The 18,131-nt window shown below is 35.9% G+C and overlaps 8 protein-coding genes across 8 annotated transcripts, besides 18 other annotated features; 3 read left to right on the forward strand and 5 right to left on the reverse strand.

The window, feature by feature from the left end:
- Nucleotides 1-16: 16 nt before the first annotated feature.
- On the reverse strand, nt 17-1,282 carry TA07265 (uncharacterized protein; the record flags this gene model as incomplete). Its single annotated transcript, XM_947794.1, has 8 exons — nt 17-168; nt 221-319; nt 378-489; nt 522-574; nt 643-768; nt 842-994; nt 1,063-1,158; nt 1,237-1,282. 8 exons carry the CDS (start codon nt 1,280-1,282, stop codon nt 17-19), a joined length of 837 nt encoding a protein of 278 aa, XP_952887.1.
- A 479-nt stretch (nt 1,283-1,761) lies between these two features.
- Nucleotides 1,762-1,824: a sequence feature (Signal peptide predicted for TA07270 by SignalP 2.0 HMM (Signal peptide probability 0.960, signal anchor probability 0.036) with cleavage site probability 0.687 between residues 21 and 22).
- Nucleotides 1,762-5,855, forward strand: TA07270 (proton translocating inorganic pyrophosphatase, putative; the record flags this gene model as incomplete). Its single annotated transcript, XM_947795.1, has 5 exons — nt 1,762-1,881; nt 2,110-5,156; nt 5,325-5,409; nt 5,441-5,528; nt 5,581-5,855. 5 exons carry the CDS (start codon nt 1,762-1,764, stop codon nt 5,853-5,855), a joined length of 3,615 nt encoding a protein of 1,204 aa, XP_952888.1.
- Nucleotides 1,789-1,857: a sequence feature (16 probable transmembrane helices predicted for TA07270 by TMHMM2.0 at aa 10-32, 53-75, 85-107, 137-159, 174-196, 235-257, 277-299, 312-334, 349-371, 376-398, 402-421, 426-448, 923-945, 952-974, 1021-1043 and 1145-1164).
- Nucleotides 2,146-2,214: a sequence feature (16 probable transmembrane helices predicted for TA07270 by TMHMM2.0 at aa 10-32, 53-75, 85-107, 137-159, 174-196, 235-257, 277-299, 312-334, 349-371, 376-398, 402-421, 426-448, 923-945, 952-974, 1021-1043 and 1145-1164).
- Nucleotides 2,242-2,310: a sequence feature (16 probable transmembrane helices predicted for TA07270 by TMHMM2.0 at aa 10-32, 53-75, 85-107, 137-159, 174-196, 235-257, 277-299, 312-334, 349-371, 376-398, 402-421, 426-448, 923-945, 952-974, 1021-1043 and 1145-1164).
- Nucleotides 2,398-2,466: a sequence feature (16 probable transmembrane helices predicted for TA07270 by TMHMM2.0 at aa 10-32, 53-75, 85-107, 137-159, 174-196, 235-257, 277-299, 312-334, 349-371, 376-398, 402-421, 426-448, 923-945, 952-974, 1021-1043 and 1145-1164).
- Nucleotides 2,509-2,577: a sequence feature (16 probable transmembrane helices predicted for TA07270 by TMHMM2.0 at aa 10-32, 53-75, 85-107, 137-159, 174-196, 235-257, 277-299, 312-334, 349-371, 376-398, 402-421, 426-448, 923-945, 952-974, 1021-1043 and 1145-1164).
- Nucleotides 2,692-2,760: a sequence feature (16 probable transmembrane helices predicted for TA07270 by TMHMM2.0 at aa 10-32, 53-75, 85-107, 137-159, 174-196, 235-257, 277-299, 312-334, 349-371, 376-398, 402-421, 426-448, 923-945, 952-974, 1021-1043 and 1145-1164).
- Nucleotides 2,818-2,886: a sequence feature (16 probable transmembrane helices predicted for TA07270 by TMHMM2.0 at aa 10-32, 53-75, 85-107, 137-159, 174-196, 235-257, 277-299, 312-334, 349-371, 376-398, 402-421, 426-448, 923-945, 952-974, 1021-1043 and 1145-1164).
- Nucleotides 2,923-2,991: a sequence feature (16 probable transmembrane helices predicted for TA07270 by TMHMM2.0 at aa 10-32, 53-75, 85-107, 137-159, 174-196, 235-257, 277-299, 312-334, 349-371, 376-398, 402-421, 426-448, 923-945, 952-974, 1021-1043 and 1145-1164).
- Nucleotides 3,034-3,102: a sequence feature (16 probable transmembrane helices predicted for TA07270 by TMHMM2.0 at aa 10-32, 53-75, 85-107, 137-159, 174-196, 235-257, 277-299, 312-334, 349-371, 376-398, 402-421, 426-448, 923-945, 952-974, 1021-1043 and 1145-1164).
- Nucleotides 3,115-3,183: a sequence feature (16 probable transmembrane helices predicted for TA07270 by TMHMM2.0 at aa 10-32, 53-75, 85-107, 137-159, 174-196, 235-257, 277-299, 312-334, 349-371, 376-398, 402-421, 426-448, 923-945, 952-974, 1021-1043 and 1145-1164).
- Nucleotides 3,193-3,252: a sequence feature (16 probable transmembrane helices predicted for TA07270 by TMHMM2.0 at aa 10-32, 53-75, 85-107, 137-159, 174-196, 235-257, 277-299, 312-334, 349-371, 376-398, 402-421, 426-448, 923-945, 952-974, 1021-1043 and 1145-1164).
- Nucleotides 3,265-3,333: a sequence feature (16 probable transmembrane helices predicted for TA07270 by TMHMM2.0 at aa 10-32, 53-75, 85-107, 137-159, 174-196, 235-257, 277-299, 312-334, 349-371, 376-398, 402-421, 426-448, 923-945, 952-974, 1021-1043 and 1145-1164).
- Nucleotides 4,756-4,824: a sequence feature (16 probable transmembrane helices predicted for TA07270 by TMHMM2.0 at aa 10-32, 53-75, 85-107, 137-159, 174-196, 235-257, 277-299, 312-334, 349-371, 376-398, 402-421, 426-448, 923-945, 952-974, 1021-1043 and 1145-1164).
- Nucleotides 4,843-4,911: a sequence feature (16 probable transmembrane helices predicted for TA07270 by TMHMM2.0 at aa 10-32, 53-75, 85-107, 137-159, 174-196, 235-257, 277-299, 312-334, 349-371, 376-398, 402-421, 426-448, 923-945, 952-974, 1021-1043 and 1145-1164).
- Nucleotides 5,050-5,118: a sequence feature (16 probable transmembrane helices predicted for TA07270 by TMHMM2.0 at aa 10-32, 53-75, 85-107, 137-159, 174-196, 235-257, 277-299, 312-334, 349-371, 376-398, 402-421, 426-448, 923-945, 952-974, 1021-1043 and 1145-1164).
- Nucleotides 5,673-5,732: a sequence feature (16 probable transmembrane helices predicted for TA07270 by TMHMM2.0 at aa 10-32, 53-75, 85-107, 137-159, 174-196, 235-257, 277-299, 312-334, 349-371, 376-398, 402-421, 426-448, 923-945, 952-974, 1021-1043 and 1145-1164).
- Nucleotides 5,856-6,055: 200 nt separating the features above from the next.
- On the reverse strand, nt 6,056-6,506 carry TA07275 (thioredoxin, putative; the record flags this gene model as incomplete). The annotated part of the gene is made up of 2 exons (XM_947796.1): nt 6,056-6,375; nt 6,479-6,506. The coding sequence occupies 2 exons, from the start codon at nt 6,504-6,506 to the stop codon at nt 6,056-6,058; spliced, it is 348 nt and encodes a 115-aa protein (XP_952889.1).
- Nucleotides 6,263-6,331: a sequence feature (1 probable transmembrane helix predicted for TA07275 by TMHMM2.0 at aa 25-47).
- Nucleotides 6,507-7,794: 1,288 nt separating the features above from the next.
- TA07280 (importin beta/transportin, putative) lies at nt 7,795-10,875 on the forward strand (the record flags this gene model as incomplete). Its single annotated transcript, XM_947797.1, has 3 exons — nt 7,795-8,698; nt 8,817-10,184; nt 10,268-10,875. 3 exons carry the CDS (start codon nt 7,795-7,797, stop codon nt 10,873-10,875), a joined length of 2,880 nt encoding a protein of 959 aa, XP_952890.1.
- A 151-nt stretch (nt 10,876-11,026) lies between these two features.
- TA07295 (acetyl-coenzyme A synthetase, putative) lies at nt 11,027-13,316 on the reverse strand (the record flags this gene model as incomplete). Its single annotated transcript, XM_947798.1, has 4 exons — nt 11,027-12,172; nt 12,261-12,524; nt 12,590-13,069; nt 13,161-13,316. 4 exons carry the CDS (start codon nt 13,314-13,316, stop codon nt 11,027-11,029), a joined length of 2,046 nt encoding a protein of 681 aa, XP_952891.1.
- Nucleotides 13,317-14,836: 1,520 nt separating this feature from the next.
- Nucleotides 14,837-16,038, forward strand: TA07300 (uncharacterized protein; the record flags this gene model as incomplete). The annotated part of the gene is made up of 3 exons (XM_947799.1): nt 14,837-15,034; nt 15,252-15,420; nt 15,452-16,038. 3 exons carry the CDS (start codon nt 14,837-14,839, stop codon nt 16,036-16,038), a joined length of 954 nt encoding a protein of 317 aa, XP_952892.1.
- Nucleotides 16,039-16,128: 90 nt separating this feature from the next.
- Nucleotides 16,129-16,647, reverse strand: TA07305 (uncharacterized protein; the record flags this gene model as incomplete). Its single annotated transcript, XM_947800.1, has 1 exon — nt 16,129-16,647. The coding sequence occupies one exon, from the start codon at nt 16,645-16,647 to the stop codon at nt 16,129-16,131; it is 519 nt and encodes a 172-aa protein (XP_952893.1).
- A 126-nt stretch (nt 16,648-16,773) lies between these two features.
- Nucleotides 16,774-18,090, reverse strand: TA07310 (lipid-binding/transfer protein, putative; the record flags this gene model as incomplete). The annotated part of the gene is made up of 1 exon (XM_947801.1): nt 16,774-18,090. One exon carries the CDS (start codon nt 18,088-18,090, stop codon nt 16,774-16,776), a length of 1,317 nt encoding a protein of 438 aa, XP_952894.1.
- Nucleotides 18,091-18,131: the final 41 nt, after the last annotated feature.

Below are 18,131 nucleotides of genomic sequence, written 5' to 3' on the forward strand. Positions count from 1 at the left end.
TTATTAGTATATTATATTAGTATGGTCTAGTGATATTGTATCTAAAGGTTTTAGAGCGTTTTCTAAGGCTCTTTCCATGAGGACCTCCTCCGCCTCGTCCCTCGCCTGTTCTGAAACTGTTCATTAAATTCAAGTCCACGCCATTCCTATCAAACATTCTCGCCTCCCCTACACACACACATTAGTTATCATGGTTTAAGTATATATGACTAGAAGTTACCAAGTCGATTTCTGAATTCTTGAGGGTTGTTTTTCCACCACAAATTCAGCTTCATTCCTTCCTGTTCACTCGCAAATCCTTGCCTCTCCACCATTACATCTGTTAAAAATATATATAAATTATATAATCTTATGTTTATAAATGAAATGAATATTACTTTGTTGAGGTGGTAAATAGAAAGGTGAGTATTTTTTCGACTCCATCAATTTGCGCTCTTCAAACTTTTGAACCCCAGTCAAGTGCTTGTAATAGGCATACACCGGGTCCTTCTATATGAATTTAGTCTAAAAACTATTCTTACGCGGCTGCTTTCTGAGTAATACACCTTCCACGGCAGTCCCAATCTCATTATATCTATTAATTAAATTTAATTCCAATATAGTATAGATGCGTGAACTCTAGTTTGTGGTATAGAAAGTTACCTGGATTGGATTTGTAAAAGTACATGACATTTCTCATTCGTTCACCCATTTGTGACCTCAGCTGTTCAGGGGAGGTGTTTAAAATATAATTGTCAAATCCTCCGCTACTTGTTATGGCATGCAAAGCTAAGATAAATTATACAAACATACACATGTATATCGAATATACTTTAAAATAAAGTAAACATCTAAGGAATACCTGAGGTTGTGACTCTAACGTTTGGAACTGTGGTATTTAAAAGTTTAGACTCAAAGTCCTTTTTAAAAACTAGAGGCTTGAGCTTTATTCTGGTCTTTTTAAGAGAATAGGGCACTTTAGTATAATAGTTATAGTCTTCATCATGGTACAGTCCTACACAAATGTGTACAATTTTTTATTATAATAAATGGAAACAAATGATAAAATAATGGAGAATATACCAGTTTGGGAAGATGCGGAAGGAGTTCGGCCATAGGCTTTAACGGGGATGGGATGAATTATTTGGTTCTTCTTAAATCCTCTACATTGTCCCTTTCCTAACACACATTTAATGGCAGGTACAGGGTGTATATAATACAATAATAAATATTAGTAGTATAGAAAATGTGTAGTACCGTTGAGGCGTAAATATTTGCCGAAAAGATAAGGAAACCTAGGCATAATAAAAATTTACATATTTTATATATTTAAAGTAAAATTTAAGAATATATGTAGTTACTCAAGTGTATGGTGTCGAGCAAAAACAACACAATGTAAAAGAAACAACGTATGTTTATTCAAATGATTTTAGAGCTACTAACATAAAATATATAAATTAAATAATATAAAATTTAGTAGAATCCATAAGAATTGGTGTGTATGGATTAAAAAAATCACGTCTGTGATGTGGCAGTTTTTAGTGTTCTAAAACCTCCCCGATCTCCCTACTGAATCCTCTCTAAACCAAGTTTTTATTGAAACTATTTATTTTTTTCGTATTATAGCGACGACTGGGGTGTAGAATTTGAGAATTATACACATGGTTGCATGCATTCATAGTTGTTGCATTGTTCTCAGATCTTTTTAGTTTTATATAATTTGAAACAAATCAATGTACATTTTCCTTTAATTTGACAAACTCGATTTAATATTCATTTGTAATGAATACATCTGATTACGCTGGCTTAGTCGCCGCCTCTCTTTTCTTGTTAGTCGCCTTCGCCCACGTAGTTAAGGAGTTTGTACTCAATTTCAGGCTTCGTTCTAAATCTGATAGAAAAGTAAGTTCCAACTTATTTAAAATTCCATAGAATTATTTAATAATTTACTGGTTTACTTAAAATTTTAGCTATTTTTTTTATTTGAACAGCGTGAATAAATCAACTTTACTACTAATTATTAGATTATAAATATTTTAGTCTTATCGGTAGTTAATTTTAAAATTTTGCCTATGTATTGTACTAAGATATGCTAAAAATTTACATAAAAAGTAGTAAATAACGATGTAGGTCGTGACTGATGAGAAGGAGAAGACGAGTGTCAGAATTTATCGTTTATTACTGCTACACGTAGGCACCAACAACATCGTTTTGGTGTGCCTGATTTTTGGAATCTCATTTATTATCTATGGCCTGAGGGAATTTCTGGACGGCCTTTGCTTTTTTGTAGGAGGTTTAACATCATTGGTAACAGGTTTATTGGCAGTGCTCTCATGTAAAGGAGCATCCAGCAAACTAGTAGATTTGTCCCAAACAGGAATCCGTCAAGTGTATTTAAGATGTTTGGGAAATTCGTCAGCAATTTCCATCTTCTTGATAGGTTTAAACGTTCTTTCATTGTTCGTGCTTACGATATTTTTGTTCGCAAGAAAATCACTAAAAGATGAAAATGTGCTGGATTTGCTGACCACAATTTCATACTTTTGCTTTGGAACGCTTTTTGTGACAATTTTCTCCCGACTGTCAGGAGGACTCTTCAACAACTCATATAACATTCTCCTGGAGTCTAATAAAAAAATGGCAAATGAAGAAGTTTCAACAGATGAAGCTGCGGAAACTAAGCTATTAGGAGATATGAACAACTACCTACAGAATGTCTACGAGTTGGTGCTCGAAGTGGTTGCAATCCTGTCAACACTAGTCTGCTCATACGTAATGGTGATGGGCAAATTCAAGGAAAAAGGAGAACTCTTTGCCACATCAGTAAAGTATTTATCATACCCATTCATAATTCTCTCATTCAGCCTATTTATAACGGCAATAACAATAACAGTTTTCACGTATTTTATGAAGAATAACACCCTAAAAAGGGTTAAAAACTCATACATGTACACTGTGTGCTCGAGCCTAGTGGCCACACTGGCTTTCTTGCCCTTCTTTCACATGTTTTTCCTACCCAGCGAACTCAAAGATCTTCGCTATGAAAGGTACAGAGTCTACGGACTGGTGTTGCTGGGTTTCATTGTAGGAGTATTAATGTCGCTTTGCAATAAATACTTCCTGTCAAATACAAGCATTATGGGAAGGTCAATTAGTTTGTCAGTAATTTCATCTCTGACTGGAGGAATTATTAACTCACTTTCATTCTCAAAGCTGTTTACATTGATTCCAACTGCATTGGTGGCATTGATTCTGCTTTTGTCACTGATGTTGACAGACTTTTACGGGCTAATCTTCGTGTGCGCAGGCTCAATGTGTTCACTCTGCTTAGTACTCACAGGCTCAATTTTCTACTCTTTGATCTTCGCATCACACAGGTTAACAGAGGTTGAACCCGATGATAATCCCGAAAATGCTGAAAACCCAGCAGACAGTCTTGTTCTAAGAAACCTAAAGACCTCGTGGTCCACAGTAAGTGATGTAACCAAACCTTACCTGAGCACTTGTTGCATTTTACTGGGTCTGGTGCTCATTGACCACTTGTCAGTGAAACTGGATGTTGTCAACCCAGGATACCTTAACGCCTTCGTGCTCACATCGCTATTCTTGGGATGCACATTCCCAGTGGTTGAAAGCGGTTTGATTCTCAGGATCTCATCCTCAATTGCAAATACAAAGTTGAGGAAAACATTTAAGGAGGTTTACAACTCACTTTATCCCCCCAAAGGCGACCGAGATGATGGAAAAGGTAGGGGAAAGGGTATAAAGCTTTCATTTTTCAAGAGCAAAAAAAGAAAAAATCAAGATGATAAGCCAGAGAGTGAGGATAACACAAAGAGTAACGCCGAGATTGACGTTCCAAATGAAAAGGCAGAAGAGTCCAACAACGATGAGCTAATCAATATCGTAATTAGCTCAGATGATGAAACAAAGTATAGGAAGTTCAGAGGAGGTTTTAAGAACTGCTTACTTGTTGAAGCTGGAGTTAAAGAACAATCACTACTGAATGCTCCAATCACCTGCAGCAGTTCGAGATCTCCATATGCTGATGACACCGTTGACTACGATTCCACCAACGACTCATTCCACACTGTCAACTCTAACGCAGTCAGCTCTAGCAATGGCGAGGGTAATAATTCGAGTTTTGACGTGAGGAAACATTGCTCCAGAGATTACAGAATATTGAAGAATGCAGATAACCATTACAAGATGTTCCATCCCAAGTACCATCAGAAACATTTTAACTTACAAAAGCAGACAACTGACGAAGAAGTCAGTGTAGAAAATAACCAAAATGCAGAAATCCTTGAAAACAATGAAAGTCACCAAAATTTAGCCTCGATTGTAGAGAATAAGAATAACCCGCAAGTTCCATTGGAAACAACAGTGGATTTGAATAAGATGATTGAGGGCATGAGGAAGAGCAATTCCAGTGGTAGCTCAAGTTGTAGTAGTAGCTACAGGGAATATGAGGATTCATATCCCGAAAAGAAACTTCAATCAACCCAAGTCCACTCTTCTCAGTTAGTAGATCAAGAGTCAAATGATGAGTCTGAATTAGACGAAACAAATTACACACGTTCATTATCGTCCAAGAAAGGCAGAATTGGAGATAAACAAATTAGTATTGACGTCAATACCAACTTATTACCCCCAGATGTGGACATTTCTGATAAGCCCAGACGTCCAACTCCCAAATCTTCCAGCGCTTTGTTGGAAGATTTAGAAGCTAATTTGAAAGAGCCGCCAAAGGGAGACCAATTGCTAACATATAAAACTGTGTTAATATCAATTTTACTTTCAGTCTTGCCATTCATTTTGGCCTATGGATTTCCACTTTTGGTTGGTATTTGTTTGGGTAAGAATGCACTCATCACCTTTTTACTATTTGCAAACATTTCATCTTCAATTTTAGTTCAAGTACTTTCACTTTGTTCGATGACTCTTGAGTCAAGTTACAATCACATCACCAAGATGAGCTCTGCTGATTCTAACTCCACAGTTTCACCCTCTCAGTTGGTGGACAGTAATGGCATTGTTTCCAAGAGGATGAGCAAAATCTTCTCCTCATCAATTGGGCCTGTGCTAAATGCTCTTATGATGGCTTTGCCTTTATTCTGCATCTACACATTCAACCTGTACAATAGCCTTTCAAACAAGGATGGGTTCCCCTCCTGGTCAAAATAAACAAATTAATTTTTTCATAATTTCATGTTCAAACTTATTTATATTCATCCTAGACATTTTTATACAGGAAATTATTATCCTAGAGATTTTTGTTCAGGGAATCTTTGTCCTGGAGATTTTTATTCTAGAATTTCAAGTATACGAAATTGTAAATTTAGTCAAAGCTTTTCTTTTAAAAATTACATTAATGTCAGAAACAATAAATTTGTAAAAGATTACTTGATGGAAATTAATGACAATGAGGTAAAACCGTTGTAACAATTAAATTCCATAGAAGGTAGGATATCTGGACAAGAAAAATGACGACATTCTATTAAAAGTTAACGTTAAGCCTGGTTCAAGGCAGACTCAGATTATTGGAGGTATTTACACACTTAATAAATAATTTATCAATTAAATTACTATTATGTGTAGAATCAGAAGGACGCTTGTCAGTCCAAATCGCAGCTCCACCTAGAGAAGGTGAATGTAACAAAGCTTTAATCGAATTCATTTCAAAAACTCGTAATTTTTACTATTTCTTAGCTTTTAATACTTTTAATGTTCTAATTTTCTTAGTTGGCGTAAAGAAGGGGAATGTGACGCTATTACACGGGCACAAGTCAAGGGATAAAATCCTATCCATTACTGGAATTGATATACAGACGGCCTCGAATCTTCTTATTAACTCTTATAAATCTGACGACTAACTATATACATGTATACTTAGCCACATGTGTGTATACTAGACTACATATGTGTATGGCATAATATTAAGAGGCGACTCTAAAAATTATAAAACTATTAATTATACCTCAATAATGTGTTCCTATAAAATTATCAATAAAAAATAAAACTAAATACAACAGGCTATATATCTCATAGTTCTATGATAACAAAATAGGAATATCTATACAAACTTCAATCCGTCTTTGTTGGCCCCTAGAAACTCGCCTTGAACTTGTCCAGATTTGAAAACCTTAAAGGTTGGAAGGCTTGTGACATTGTATTTCTGTGCGAGTTCCTGAAGGTTGTCGACATTAACCTTGACGAATACAAGGTTAGGGTGTTCTTTAGCCAGTTCCTCAAACTGAGGGGCAAATCTCATACAGGGCCCTAACAACACAGTTACAAGTAATTTATTAAAATTTATGTATAAAAACATACCACACCAGTTAGCGTAAAAGTCAACGACAACTACAGAATCACCAGAAAGTGTCTTGTCGAATTCTATGAAATTTCATATACACCACTTAATACATAAATTACTAAGTATATAGACAACTAATAAGGTATATAGTTTAATATTTAGAATATAGGTGGTGTGAATTACCTTCTTTTGAAGTAACTTCATGAACCATTTTGATTAAATTAACACTAGTAAAAGTATAGTAATTTTGGGGAAAAGTTAGGTTTAAAAATAACTAGAAAAAGCTAATGAGCAATAATTAAAATGTTGAGAACCAATGTGTATAAATCTATGGGTAAAGCCCCAGGAAGTACACAAAGAATTACACACCAATCTAATAACTTGTTAAATTTATTAAAAAAAGGTTAAAAATTATTTTTTTCAAAGGTAAAATAGTTTTTAAACTCAAACAAATGTTAGCTTGGGATGGCCAAAAATGATTTAGTCCAGATTCCATAAGATTCTACCACCATTAACTATCATAAGAAATGTAATATAATTATTTCCTAGTAATATTGTGATTCCAAATAATGAATAAAACCTTCATATTAAGCATATGTAACTTGGTTAATAAGAATAGTTATATGAGAGTAGTGGAATCTTAAGGTAAAGAGTTATGAATAAATATATAAAATCATAAAATGAAACTACTATATATAATATCTATAATTATGCTATTACAATAAGTGTATATTACGATATTTTCTATGTTGATATTATGTGATTGAGAATGAAGTTGTGAGGTAGAGATGTGTAAACAGGAGTTGGAAAAGTCAAAAATGACAAAAATAAAAATTAGATTAATAAATTTAAAATATAAAAAAATTTAATTATTTGAGTTATAAGACCCCATGTATCTGAACTCTAGTGTCGGACCATTCTTTCATTCATAATTACTGTTCAGTGGTGATTATTTCTATGCGCCTAAACTCCCTTCCAGAAAATTTCATTGTTATAGCTGTTTAGTATCTTTTGTTACCTCATTTTTCAAATCCAACCACTGTTTCTTTTTTAGTTTTAATTATTTTATTTTATTTTAATTTTGTATATACGTTTTAATTTGTTTTAATTCCATTTATTTTTGTAAAAGCTTGTAATAAATTTGTGTAGATTTTGTCTAATTTTGCTTAGATTTGTTCTTGTTTATGTAGTTTTTGTGTTACTTTCCCTTTGTTCATACGTAGTTTAATTTTTCAGTTGTTTGTAGTTTTTATTCACATTCATGTCAAAGTCTTTTATATCTGTACAATATAATTCTCTAACCCGGAACGAAAATAATAGTTCAACAACCTTTTGATAAATACAATAATCTTAAAATCCACCAAATCTTAAATTTTTCACAAATTTTAATGGTATCATCTAATTAAATTATTTATTGTACATTATAATTATGGAATATCTAGTGATCTGATGAATATAATAGATAAATAAACTTTAAAATAGTATGCAATAGGTTGGAGATGCCATTGGATCGTGCGTTATACAGTCAATTATTGGAAATATTGACGTTGTCAGAGAAGGGAGATACGGAGACGCAGAAGTATGTGCACGAAAGTCTAGCATCATTTCAAAATAACAGAGCAGATGTACCGCTGTATTACCTAGAGGCGTCGTTGTCAGGCCCAACGTTCCACACCAAGCAGATGGCACTGCTGCTGCTAAAAAACAGCGTGCTTCAGAACTGGAATAAAACTGACCCGGCGATCCAGTCAGTGATAAAGAATGAAATAATTAACATTGTTAATTTGAGAGAAGTAAAGTTGAGGAACGCAGTAGCCTCCTGCTATGTCTCCATTTTCAATGTCCAAGGCTACGATCAGTGGCCAACAGGACTATACAACTTACTGTCAATAATTAGTAATAGTGCTAGCACAGTTGGAAGTGAGGAGGTGGATGAAGTGGTTGAAACGGCAGTAGTAACTTTAGTGATGATTTTGGAGGACACAATAAGTAATGGAGCAATGACACCAAATTATTTAAATTATCTGAAATCAGATTTCATCGTCAAGTTATTCCAAATCACGTCTAAATCACCGGCACTAACCGAGATAACGTCCAGAATACTGTTGACACTATTAGATTCGAATGTAATATTAGAGTATTTGGTGAGTGATTTGTTTGGCCAGTTTTGGAACCTTCTGGGAGTCATGGCAACACTGGACAACTATAACGTAAAAAAGTGCGTACTCAAAGCAATGCATAACCTCTGGGACCTCGTGCCAATGTCAATTCTGCAGTCCTCAGACGCACTATTCCCCTTCATCAGCAAACTCTGCTCAGATGACGCATATACAATTCAAATTGATGCTCTGGATTTTTATACGCATATTTTACAGTCGCAATTGTATACCAGCTCAAATAACCGTATCTTTCCACTAGATTTATACCTATAATATTTATACCCACGTCCATACTATTAACTAAATAGTGATATTAACAGTTTATAGTATAACCTATATATATATATTATGAATGGATTTAGAGATAAGATGCTTGTTGTTGGGGAAGATGGCAAACGAGTTTGGAACCTTGTTGAAGACTTTGGTGGATAACACGAAGTATTCGTCGTGGGACTACATGTCAATGGATAGAACACACTTGGAAGATGACAACGCGAATATCCCAGACGATATGCAAGACGTGCCAATAAAGACGAGAGAAGATGAGGAGACAAATACATGGGGGAATACCTGGACAGTAAGGAAAGGGTCCGCACTGTTGCTAGACACGATTTCACAATTGTACGCACAAAGTAACCCAGAAGTAATAAAAATATTACTATCATATATACAAGAGAAACTTGATAGCACAGACTGGGAACTTAAGGAGTCTGGAGTGTTGACTCTGGGAGCGATTTCCAAGGGCTCACTGTACACGCTTTACCCCTACTTACCAAAGGTAATTGACTATTTAATAGTTGTCGCAACTGACCCAAAGCCGTTGCTGAGGATAATTTCATGCTGGTGCCTGTCCAGGTTCGTGGAGTGGATGTTTCTACCAAATAACACCAACACGTATTTGAGCAAGACACTGTCAGTTATCCTTAGAGGGATGCTGGACAGGAATAAAAGAGTCCAGGAATCAGCGTGCTCATCATTTACATCGTTTGAGGAGTGTGGAACGACACTTTTATTACCATACGCAGGCCAGATCCTACATGTAATCCTAAGCTGCATAGAGCTGTACCAGTCGCGTAATTTCATGATATTATATGACGTAATCGGAACATTGTATCAAAGTCTAGGAGAATCAATAACCCAACAAGCCGAACATAATCAGTTAATAGATGTTTTACTGAACAGATTAGAGATTGTTGGTTTGGGAGATGTGCAGTACATTGGCCTGATTGAGTGTTTAAGTAGCATCATATCAGTGTTGGGGTCAAAACTACCCCAGTTCTTTGTTCAGAAAATAACTAAACACTGCGTGTCATCACTATGCGAATTAGTGGGCGACATCACTGAACTTGAATACTTCTATCAATCGGTCCAAGTACTAACCGATACAATTTCAATACTTCTGACATCGACTCAAGGCTCAGTTAATTGTAACGAAGCGTGTAATGTTATAAATGGATTAAGAATTAGTAATGGAATTGACTTGGTAATAGTGATAAATGAATTGTGCTCCTCGAAAATCTCTGTCATACTGCAGTCGTGCATAGCGTTGATGGGGGATTTGTCAAATTCCTCAATACAGCTAAATCAAGATTCGCTCAAAGTGTTGGTTGATAATGTGCAAAATTACATTAATAACATACAATCTTGTCCTAATCCCAATGAACAAAGTTCAATTAACAGTTCCTCAACAAATGTACAAAGTCGACTCAACTCCATCAATTCACGTGAAGGTTACTATTTATACTTTATTTATATATTTACATAATATATTTATGTATTTCATAAATAATAATTGCAATAAATGAATTTGTAGAATCCGACGAATACTATGGAGTTGTGAATAATTGTGTGTGGGTATTCGGAGTATTATGCGACAACCAGTTGGGGATATACAATTCCAGCAATATCGACCTGGTGTTCTTGTTAGTGGTCAAGGTTATTAACCTTTGCAGTAATAACTTCTGCATTCTGCAAAACTGCTGTGTCACACTCGGGAAGTTCTCAAACCACTTCCCAAATGTGGCAATCAAGTATCTCAACTCGTTCCTAAACCCGCTCTGCAAGCATCTGATTCATTCTAAAAACGATAAAGAAAAGTTTAACACGACGCTCTCCATCTCGAATTTAATACTCCTGCACCTACAGTCTAACAATACACAGTCAGTAAACAGCTTGGGGAATGTTATAAAAATCGGTAAAGAAGAGTTGGAGACGTGTAACGTGCTTTTATTGTTTAAACTGTACATCTCCTGTACCAAGGGCACTTTGGATAACTTCGGAGACTCCTTTGGAACCAACTCAGACCTCATTCAAGTTTGCGTCAACTTAATCAAGTCACTCCTGTATCAACACCCCAAACTCGTCCAACTCATCGACCCCGACACGAAAAACCAGCTAAACTCACTCACCTCACTTACTTAATTTTTTTAAAAAAATTGCATATTTATATTTTTTTCGCTTTTTTTGTATTTTTCCTTTAATAAATTTTATAGAAATAAATAATAGCTGAAATCGGTCACTTGAAATTATTTATTTAGATAACTAGTGCATGGAGAATGTATGAGAAATGAGATTATTGGACTTGCTTAACGTCTTCGATGAGTTGGTGAACGACCTCAGGGTTCGCCAGGGTGGAAACGTCACCGAAATCGTGGAATTTTTTCGAGGCGAGTCTCCTGAGAATCCTGCGCATGATTTTCCCACTTCTGGTTTTAGGAAGGTTGGGCGTGATTAAAACGACATCAGGGGTCGCAAAGGGGCCGACGTAATGCCTTATGCTCATCTTTAGTCTGCCAATGACTTCCTCCTTAGGGAGTCTGAGACTCGCCTCCTTCAGGGAGACGAAGCAGAAGATACCCTGCCCTTTGAGGGCGTGTGGGTATCCAACGACGGCGGCCTCAGACACAATGTCGACTTGAGTCAAGGCATACTCGATTTCTGCGCTACAGAGTCTATGTCCAGAGACGTTAATGGTGTCGTCAATACGGCCTGAGATCCAAATATAGCCGTGCTTGTCCCTGAAGGCTCCGTCGCCAGTGAAGTAATAGGGGTATTTTGTGGGGAAGTAAGTCTCGTGAATTCGAGAATGGTCGCCGAAAATAGTCCTAAACATGCCGGGCCAGGGTTTTTTAATGCACAAAAGTCCCGAACAATTATTTCCTTCCAGTTCCTCGCCAGTGTTTGCGTCAATTATTGCCAATTCTATGCCAAAGAACGGGTAAGTGGCTGAACCCGGTTTTGTGAAGGTTACTCCTGGAATTGGGGATATGATTATCCCTCCAGTTTCAGTTTGCCAGTAGGAGTCTACAACAGGTACCTTTCCATTTCCTACCACATTGTAATACCATTTCCAGGCCTCAGGGTTAATTGGTTCTCCTACGCTTCCCAATACTCTCAAACTACTCAAGTTGTGTCCCTTTAGTGGATCATCTCCAAACTTCATTAAACTTCTAATTGCGGTGGGTGCAGTATAAAACTGCGTTAACCCATGCTCCTGAACAATATTCCAGTATCTTTCTGGTGTAGGGTAATTCGGAAGGGAACCGAACATCACTGTCGTTATTCCGTTCAAAAGAGGTCCATATATCACGTAAGTATGGCCTGTAATCCATCCGACGTCCGCCATACATCCAAATACATCACCTTCGTGGCTATCAAAGATGTACCTAACGGTTGCGTATGCATACACCAAATATCCTCCCGTCGTGTGCGCTAATCCCTATTCAATCATATAGAATTTTAATATATCAGTTAATATTTTAATAGTATGATATCTAGCATAAGTAATATAGTATTGTGGATATTACTTTAGGTTTTCCAGTGGATCCTGAGGTGTATAATATGAATAAGACATCTTCGCTATCCATCGTCTCAACTGGGCAGTAGGGTCTGACGGATTCCATGGCTTCGTGCATCCAGAGATCTCTCCCTGGCGTCATCTTCACATCTGATCCGATATTGCGGAAGACCAGACAGTGTGTCACAAACGCACATCGCGTCAAGGCGTCGTCCATTATATCCTTCGTCTTTATATGCTTTGTCGCTCTCAATCCTCCATCGGCAGTTATCACCTAGACATACATCAACACCATAATTAATAAACTATTTATTTAGTAATAATATAATAGGTTAATACGATATGTGAATTGGAGTCATGAATTCTTTCAGCTAGTGACGTGGCTGAGAAGCCACCAAAGACTACAGAGTGTACTGCTCCTAGTCGAGCACACGCAAGTATTGAGTAGCACAGTTCTGGGATTGTGGGCATGTAAATGGTCACGCAATCTCCTTTGCGCACTCCAAGCATTTTTAGCACATTTGCAACTTTGCATACGTTCATCTTTAACTCGTTGAACGTCACTTTGCGCTGGTCTTCAGGTTCGTCTCCTTCGTAAATTATAGCTACTGCGTCTGGCCGAACCTCTGCCCACCTGTCAACGCAGTTATAGCAGGCGTTCAGCTTTCCGTTCAGGAACCATGCGTAGTTTTTATCCACAAAATCACCTTCGGACACCTTGGTGTAGGGTGAAATCCAGTGTAGACTTGACTTGGCTATTTTACCCCAAAACTCGTCACTATTAGATATACTCTCTCCATACATACGCTCATATTGGTCCTACAAAATTTCATGACAATCATCGCCAATTAATTAACTGCATAGAAGTACTATTTTAAGGTAAAATATCTATTTTTATTAATAGGCATACGAAAGTGCTGATATTGAATTTATGTCCAGGAATTGGTTTTGGTTCGTATAGTGAGTCAATGTCGTAGGATGAGGTTACCACCTCGAAGTCATCGTTCGCAGCGTCAGTTGACGTTCTGTTTAGCACAAACCTAGAAAACCTCTTATTGCTTTCCATTTTGGACCAGTTTTGCAGTTTAAATTAATGGAAATTCCACCGTATCGATCTTATGTGTATAGATGTGGTGAGTAGCGCTATTAGCATACAAAATCTGAATTACAAATGCTATAATTAAGAAATAAAAATCCGATAAAACCTTCTTAATTATGTGGGCGAATGACAATTAAATACAATCAAATGATAGTAGAGGTACGATTGAGACGTAGTTGAGAAATGGATGAGTAAAAAATTTTGTGAATAGTGGCTGGAAATTGGGCAATTATTTAATAGGATTTCCGTTAAAATATTGGATAAAAAACAGTTGAAAACAATTCTACAAAGCCAAGATAAAATTGTTGTAAAAAGTAAAAATTAATGTGGCTGAGAAGTGTATAAAAATGAGACAACACCAAACCAGTTATATAGATGAACTACAGATAATTTTTATTCAGATCATCGTACAGTTAAAGTGTGAATAGCAAAATTGAAATATAAAAAAATTAGAAAAATCCTTGCGGAGGTGTAATTGTGCTTCGGACTTTTCGAAAACAGATAGGTAACGTAAGAGAATATATTAAACCACCTTCCATACAAACACCTGTGAATAACAGCCCGAGAAATCTAATTATTTCGGTACCTTATGGGGTATCCATAAACCTTGACATTCACATATTATTACCTTTTCTCTAGTTAAACCGTATTTTAAAATTATTCTACAGCATTATATCACTCTCTCCATATTATTATTATATAATAAATAAAATAATATTTTGATGTGTGATAAATTATTCTTCTATTACAGATGCCTTCCACGACTTATTCTCAGAATTTACCAAATGTGATGAGAAAATTCACTAAACACTTATAATATTAAAATTTTCCAATTTTTTAAATTGGATCAAAAATTTGCCAATTTTCAATACACCTCGTTCACAACTGTTCTATTCCTTCACCCTTTCCATTATTCATCTTCATCTCGTGTATTATATTAAGTATTTAATCTTTTCATTATGAAAGTTTGGGCTCTCTTAGCCTTTTAATGTTGATTTTCGGTTTATTTAAGATTGGACATGTTCCCAACTCCACTGTTCCCACAATCTCATTTCTGTTTTACTTATTATTTAGTTGAACTACATTATTTATTTATATGCCGTCCTATGTTTCACTTTATATCATTTCCAATGCTCTTGAGTAGACCGTTTTAAACCACCGTTTGCCTCTAAAATGGTCGAGTTTTACAACAATTTTATCTTTTTCATGTAATCTCATGAAATTTATCAAATTTTATTTTCTAGCGACATTTGATCAAATCACAAATATTTTTTATTCACATTTCACTACCTATTTGTAATATAATGACATTTTAATATAAACTCTTAAATGTCATCACAGTCATCCTAAACTTGAAATATAAATTTAAAACTAATATTAAAGCGAATATTAGTTAATTTGATAAAATAAAGGAAAACTCAATTTTAAACTTCTAAAGTTGAAAAAAGATAAAAAGGCAAATAAATGTAAGATTTGGAGAATTTGAAATGGATTACGGTATATTATTGAAATTGCCTTTGGATTGGCAAGTGAAGATCCGTGACGAGATGGTATCGAAGTTAAGCTTGTGTATTGAGAAGGACCATGCAAGGACAGTAGCGGAGGAAACTTGGGAGTATTTATCACAGGAAAAATTTAATAAAAAGCAGCTGACAAATAAACTTGAAAATTATTTAAATAAACATGTATTTTTCTTTCTTTTCTATTTATCTAAAATTTTCTATTATTTCCACTCTATTTTAAATGTAAAATTTGATAAAATTCCAGTATTATAATGTGTAAATTTTAATTTAAAATTTTGATTTTGATAAAATATGTAAACTTGTGTATTTTAAAAATGTCTAGTAAATTTTAATGTTTAATAAAAATTTAATAATGTGTTGTAAAATATAATAATTATAGGCCTCAGATTTTACAGAATGGCTCCAAGATTTTGTACAAAAAACTGTTGAATACTATAATGAAACACATTTGCCATCGAACGCAAAAAAAGAAAATTTAAATGAGTGTAACGAACACACTCAAAATAATAAAGATAATGAAAAAAAAGAGAAAGTAGAAAAGTTGAAAGGTTAGCTAAAAAGCACAATAGTATTTCATAGAGTCGAGATCGAGAATTATGAAAAATGCCCTAAAGGACATACACAACGTCACAAGTGACTCAGGTGAAGGTTCCAAGGCAAATAATGACGGTGCAGTGGTAAACGAGACAGAATGCAAGTCGGATGCAGTGGACGGCAAGAAAAAGCTTTTAGATCCAGCTGAAAAGAAGACGAAGCTCTTGGATGCGTTGGATCAGCCGTTGGATAAACTGATCCTGAAGGAAAAAATCGCAAAATTACAAGGACAAAGTGTGCCGTTGGGAGTAAAGACGAAGAGCGAGAAGTTTAAACCTAGTGAGAAGTTTAACGCAAATGAAAATTTTAACGCTAAAAGAAAAAAAAGCGTATTCTATAAAAATCTGACACTGGTAAACGATTCCTCAGGGAGTTCTGAATCAGTGGAAACAGCAGTTAACGGAGAAGAGGAAGGTGTGAAAGTGGTGAAGGTGCCCAAGAGGTGCATTAATTACCCCAAATGCGAGTTTGGAGAAAAGTGCAGATATATTCACCCGAACAATGTGATGTGCAAAAACTGGCCCAACTGTTTCTTCGGAAATAATTGCGCCTTTTTACATCCCAGTCAGTAAATATACCACTTTCAATGCTATCCAAAATGTCGCTAACAAATATTAATTTAATACTATATTAAATATATATGACATTTAATCTTAGTAATGTTAAAACCACTTGGCAATTCCTTCAATGTTCCATTCCTTACCTTTCTCCTCATTCACTTGATCACCCTCTTGGCCCACTTCATCATCATCAAGCTGAGTGTCGACCAAGTTGTCCTGAGAGTTGTTAAAAAGACTAGTAGTGTGTTTGATGAACTTGTTAGATAAAGAAGAGAGCTTTGGAATGAGTGAAAATGACTCAGAATCTTCGGAATCCTCAGAACCAGAAGAGGAAAGTGAGTAGCACTCGTCCAACAAAGGCTCAGTTGAAATGTCCACGAGAGTCTTAAAGGTTTTGAGGAATGATTCAGACTTAAACTTCGTCGGCTGCCTTTGGCTGTTAAAAACAAACTCGTCCTCTGATGCACTCTCAATATAATAATCCAATACCTTATTATCAACTCTATTGTTAACCTCAGCTGGATTATCGTCCAGCTCCGTTACCACATAGTTTAGCTGGGTCTTTTCACCCACAAACTCAGGTATCCGGTCGTCCATTTCTTCAACTTCCTTCACTATCATCCTTAATTAATTAAATAATGTGATAAGAATGAGTCTGACGCATTATACCACTTCAGATCATTAAGATTGAGATTATAGCTAACAATATAACGGAAAATGTACAATATATTAATAAATTAAGGGGAGTTATTTAGGAATTGGCACTAATTTCATGGTTTTTACATAATCAACGGAGTCTTGGTAGTTCAACTTTTTAGATGCGATAACCATCTTAGAGAGAATTCCAGGCACCAGTTGTCCGATGATCAGGTTGAGGTAAGAGTTTGGGAGTAAAACTTTGGGGTTTTCGAAGTATGTTGCAAGCATGTATGAGCGTGTGATTTTCTTTACACCGTCTACAAGTTCTGGTTCGAAGTTTTTAACCACCAAAAGACTCTCAAACTCGTCGACTTGTGTGGCCCACTTTAGCTTCTTCGGGTGCGGAAACTTGGTTGTGGCTGCACTCAGAATCACGAGGCAGTCCTCTCCATAATTATAGCATGTTCTAGTAACTACATATGTACGTTTCGTTAGCGGGAAGGGATACTTTGACACTGAGTAAATAAAGTCGGTTTTAGTCGCCTCATCAAAGCTGATCATTTCATGTTCCAAGTAAGTGTCGTCCCAAATAGTTCTATTACCAATTTCCATAACCAGTGCAAGCAGGTTTTCCATCGGTACGTCAATTTCTCCATTTACTATAAACTCCTTCAAATTTGAATTTCCTCTGTACTTGCTCAAGAGTTCCAGCTTAGAATTTCCGAAGTTGTAATCTCGAACCTTACTGTACTCCTCAAATGGTTTGTGTTCGTAGAAACGTCTAACTATGCTCTCCAGAAACTTGTTCAAATACTCGTCCACGACTTCCTCCGGCATCAACACAAGCGTCTCCGGGGCTGGCACTGGTTTATCCTTGGAAAATCTACCACTTAACCTTCTTGGTGTTCCTGTAGATTCACGAGATGATTTAGCTTTTCTTGGCGAGTCACGTGAAAACATGGACTTTCTGGGTGATTCTTCGTTTCGGCATGATTTTGTTTTCCTGAGTGTATCAGCTGAATCACGTGAAAAAATTGATTTCCGAGGACTTTCATTTGTTTTCTCTATAGATTCGTTGCGTTTGACTGGAGATTGTGTGGATCTGCGTGAAAAGAGCGACCTTCTCGGTGATTGCTGAGCGTTTGGTTCGTTGTTTTCAGGGATGTTTTCAGCAACGTGGTTAAAGTCTCCATTGTTCAACCTCATTGCGGAATCCAAATTTAAACTTAAACTATCAATGTCCAAATCTGCATTAACTTTATCAACTTTTGGCTGTTCTGTTTTATTTAAATCATCAGTGGTGTCGAGCAAACTCGAGGATGATGATTGTGAGGTATCCGAAGAGGAAGTATCTGAGTTTGGCTCGATTGAGACTGACGAGATGATATCCTTAACTACTTGAAACATGTTATTTACGAGATTCATTAAAATGTAGAAATCATTTAAATATTATCAAACTGTTCAAA

Source organism: Theileria annulata, chromosome 4 (genome assembly GCF_000003225.4).
Source record: "Theileria annulata chromosome 4, complete sequence, *** SEQUENCING IN PROGRESS ***".
Classification (NCBI taxonomy): Eukaryota; Apicomplexa; class Aconoidasida; order Piroplasmida; family Theileriidae; genus Theileria; species Theileria annulata.